The sequence below is a fragment of the Leptodactylus fuscus genome, chromosome 5, assembly GCF_031893055.1.
Source record: "Leptodactylus fuscus isolate aLepFus1 chromosome 5, aLepFus1.hap2, whole genome shotgun sequence".
NCBI classification, from domain to species: Eukaryota; Metazoa; Chordata; class Amphibia; order Anura; family Leptodactylidae; genus Leptodactylus; species Leptodactylus fuscus.
The window spans coordinates 214,606,174-214,609,060 of record NC_134269.1 but is presented as its reverse complement, the minus strand read 5'-3'; the positions used below and the strand labels follow the sequence as shown (position 1 = coordinate 214,609,060).

The 2,887-nt window shown below is 47.2% G+C and overlaps 1 protein-coding gene across 1 annotated transcript; it reads left to right on the top strand.

The window, feature by feature from the left end:
- The first annotated feature begins 238 nt into the window (after window positions 1-238).
- LOC142204093 (E3 ubiquitin/ISG15 ligase TRIM25-like) lies at window positions 239-2,072 on the top strand. Its single transcript, XM_075275354.1, has 2 exons — window positions 239-1,336; window positions 1,502-2,072. The coding sequence occupies exons 1-2, from the start codon at window positions 244-246 to the stop codon at window positions 2,047-2,049; spliced, it is 1,641 nt and encodes a 546-aa protein (XP_075131455.1). The 5' UTR covers window positions 239-243; the 3' UTR covers window positions 2,050-2,072.
- Window positions 2,073-2,887: the final 815 nt, after the last annotated feature.

The following is a 2,887-nucleotide window of genomic DNA, read 5'->3' as shown; positions in this document are numbered from 1 at the left end:
AATCAACACATATCTATATATTACAGTATTGTACAATTAAGAGAGCAGAGAAATAACCACTGACTACAATACAGGAGGCTGAGAGAGATGGCCCTGACCAAAGGAGCTTACACTCTAATTGGGACCAAGTATAAATATGGAGAAACCCACTTGCATCCCTATAATCAAAGACAAGACCTCAGTTCCCATCTAGCAGATTATAGAGTTAATAGTCAGCTCTCACTGCAGGTTGTGTAATGTCTTATGTGCTGGAACACGCCCTGTAAGATACTTTTAGTTTCGTTTCTTGTAAATCCTGAAGCCATGGCGTCTGCTGATGTGAGAGACGAGCTGCTCTGCTCCATCTGTCTGACCATTTATACCGATCCTGTAATCCTGAGATGTGGACACAACTTCTGCCGGGTCTGTATTGATCAGGTCCTGAATACACAGGACGAGTCTGGAGTTTATTCCTGTCCTGAATGTAGAGAAGAGTTTCAGGATCGTCCTGTATTGCTGAGGAATATAACTCTATGTAACATAGTAGAACGTGTCCTGTCTACTGAGCGCCATCAGGAGGAGATCACCGGGATCTGCTGCACTTACTGTATTCACTCTCCTGTACCTGCTGTGAAGTCCTGTCTGATGTGTGAAGCTTCTCTGTGTGATAACCATCTGAGAGTCCACAGCAAGTCACCAGAACACGTCCTAACTGATCCCAGCACCAACCTGGAGAAGAGGAAATGTTCTGTCCATAAGAAGGTCCTGGAATATTACTGTACTAAGAAAGCTGCTTGTATCTGTGTGTCCTGCTGTCTGATTGGAGAACATAATGGACATAAGATGGAGTCTCTAGATGAGGCCTCAGAGAAGAAGAAACTGAGGAATGTTCTCCAGAAACTGATGACAAAAACAGAGGAGACTGATGAAAGAGTCCAGAATCTGGAGGAGAGCAGGAGAAAAGCTCAAGAGAAAGCATCAGGAGAAGCCGAGAGAGTCACTGCCCTGTTTATAGACATCAGGAGACGACTGGACGACCTGGAGAAGAAGGTCCTGAGTGAGATCTCCAGGCAGGAGGAGCAGCGGTCATTGTCACTGTCTGATGTAATCCAGAAGCTGGAAATAAAGAAGTCCGAGCTGTCCATGAAGATGCGGCACATTGAGGAGCTGTGTAACATGACTGATCCACTGACTGTCTTACAGGATCCAGAAACAGGTGACTTGTGTGATCCTGAGGAGGGGGGAGGTGATGAGGACACAGGGGGACATGATAAGACACATGATGTAGATGTGGATGGAATTACAGGAATGTTACATGCAGGTCTCTCTGATATAATGACATATCTACAGACCATCTCACCCGCAAAACCAGAGGAAATGAGGCCACAATCCCCCAGCGCCCGATCTCTGCCCAGTCACACCCAAGATTTACCTGTGTCAGGTACAGAATATGGGGGTGATGGTGTAATAGTCAGGACTGGGGGTGTTGGGGGGACGGTAACGGCTGCGAGAGAGGGAGGGATCTATGGGCAGGGTCCTGCAGACATATTACTGGATGTAAACACGGCTGGTAATAATATCCAAATATCAGACGACCTGAAAACTGCAACATGGTCAAAAAGAGGACCGTTTCATTCAGAATCAGCAGAGAGATTCCAGTGTCCTCAGGTGATAAGTATCAGGCGATTTACCTCAGGACGACATTACTGGGATGTGGAGATCAGGGGAACAAGAGGGTGGATGGTGGGGATGTGTTATCCCAGTATAGACAGGAGGGGGCATCAGTCAGACATTGGAGATAATAACAAGTCCTGGTGTTTATGTGGAGGGTGGTGGTGTAATAATCAGTATTCAGTGAGACATGACGATGATGAGATCGAGTTACCTCAGCAGATCTCCAGTAATAGATTGAGGATCTGTCTGGATTATGAGGCCGGGCAGTTGTCCTTCTATGAGCTGTGTGACCCCATCAGACACTTACACACCTTCACTGACACCTTCACCGAGCCCCTTCATGCTGTATTTTATTTAGATGGAGGTTCTATAAAGATATTGGGGCGGGGGCTGTGAGGGTCCATCAGAGACACAGAGTGTAATTCACCTCCTCGTAATTACAGATATGACCACATTCACACTTAAAGGGCTCTATCATTTGGAAATCGTGTTTTTAGACAGTGATATACCTGAATAGGCAAATGAACCTCTCCGTGCACCTTGGGCGTTCTACAAGCCATCGTGCAACCCCCCTCCCCCCCCCGCGTCATAACTTTGTAACGCCCCCTCCTTTGCTTGTGCTCTAAGATGCCCTCCTTCTCCGTAGGTGTAATCACCTTCCATCGTGGACAATGGAAGAAAGCGCACAAATGGCGATCTTGGTATGTTCAGTAACGCTCAGAAGGAATCTTTGCTGTACATGGTGAGATTTCAAACGCAGGGATCAAGACTACAGAGAATGGAAGTGGTTACACCTAAGGAGGAGGAGGGGATCTTGGAGCTCAAGGAAAGAAGGGGGTGTTACAAAGGTATAATGCGGGGGGGGGGGGGGGGGGGGGGAATGCACAATGGCTTGGGGAACACCCAGGGTGCACGGAGAGGCTCGCTTACATATCGGTTTTACCGATATGTACACAGTCCAGTCACATTAATGTGACCACCGCCTACTTTTGACGTCAACGTTAAATAACCAATCGCAGGAGGCGCGTGTCATATGTATGGGAAGGTTCTCTAAAGATATTGGGGCGGGGGCTGTGAGGATCCATCAGACATAGAGTGTAAGGGCTAATTCATACAGAGCTTTTTGCAAGCAGATTTTGACACAAAATCCGCCTGCAAAAAAGGCTCCTATTCATTTGAATGGGAGTTGCTCGCTTTTTTTCCGCTAGCAGGAAAAAGAAGCGAGATGCCCCTT

Coding starts and splice junctions, on each gene's coding strand:
- LOC142204093 (XM_075275354.1), top strand. CDS start 244: ATGTGCTGGAACACGCCCTGTAAGATACTTTTAGTTTCGTTTCTTGTA. Junction 1,337..1,501: donor GACATATCTACAGACCATCT/CACCCGCAAAAC, acceptor GAGAGGGAGGGA/TCTATGGGCAGGGTCCTGCA.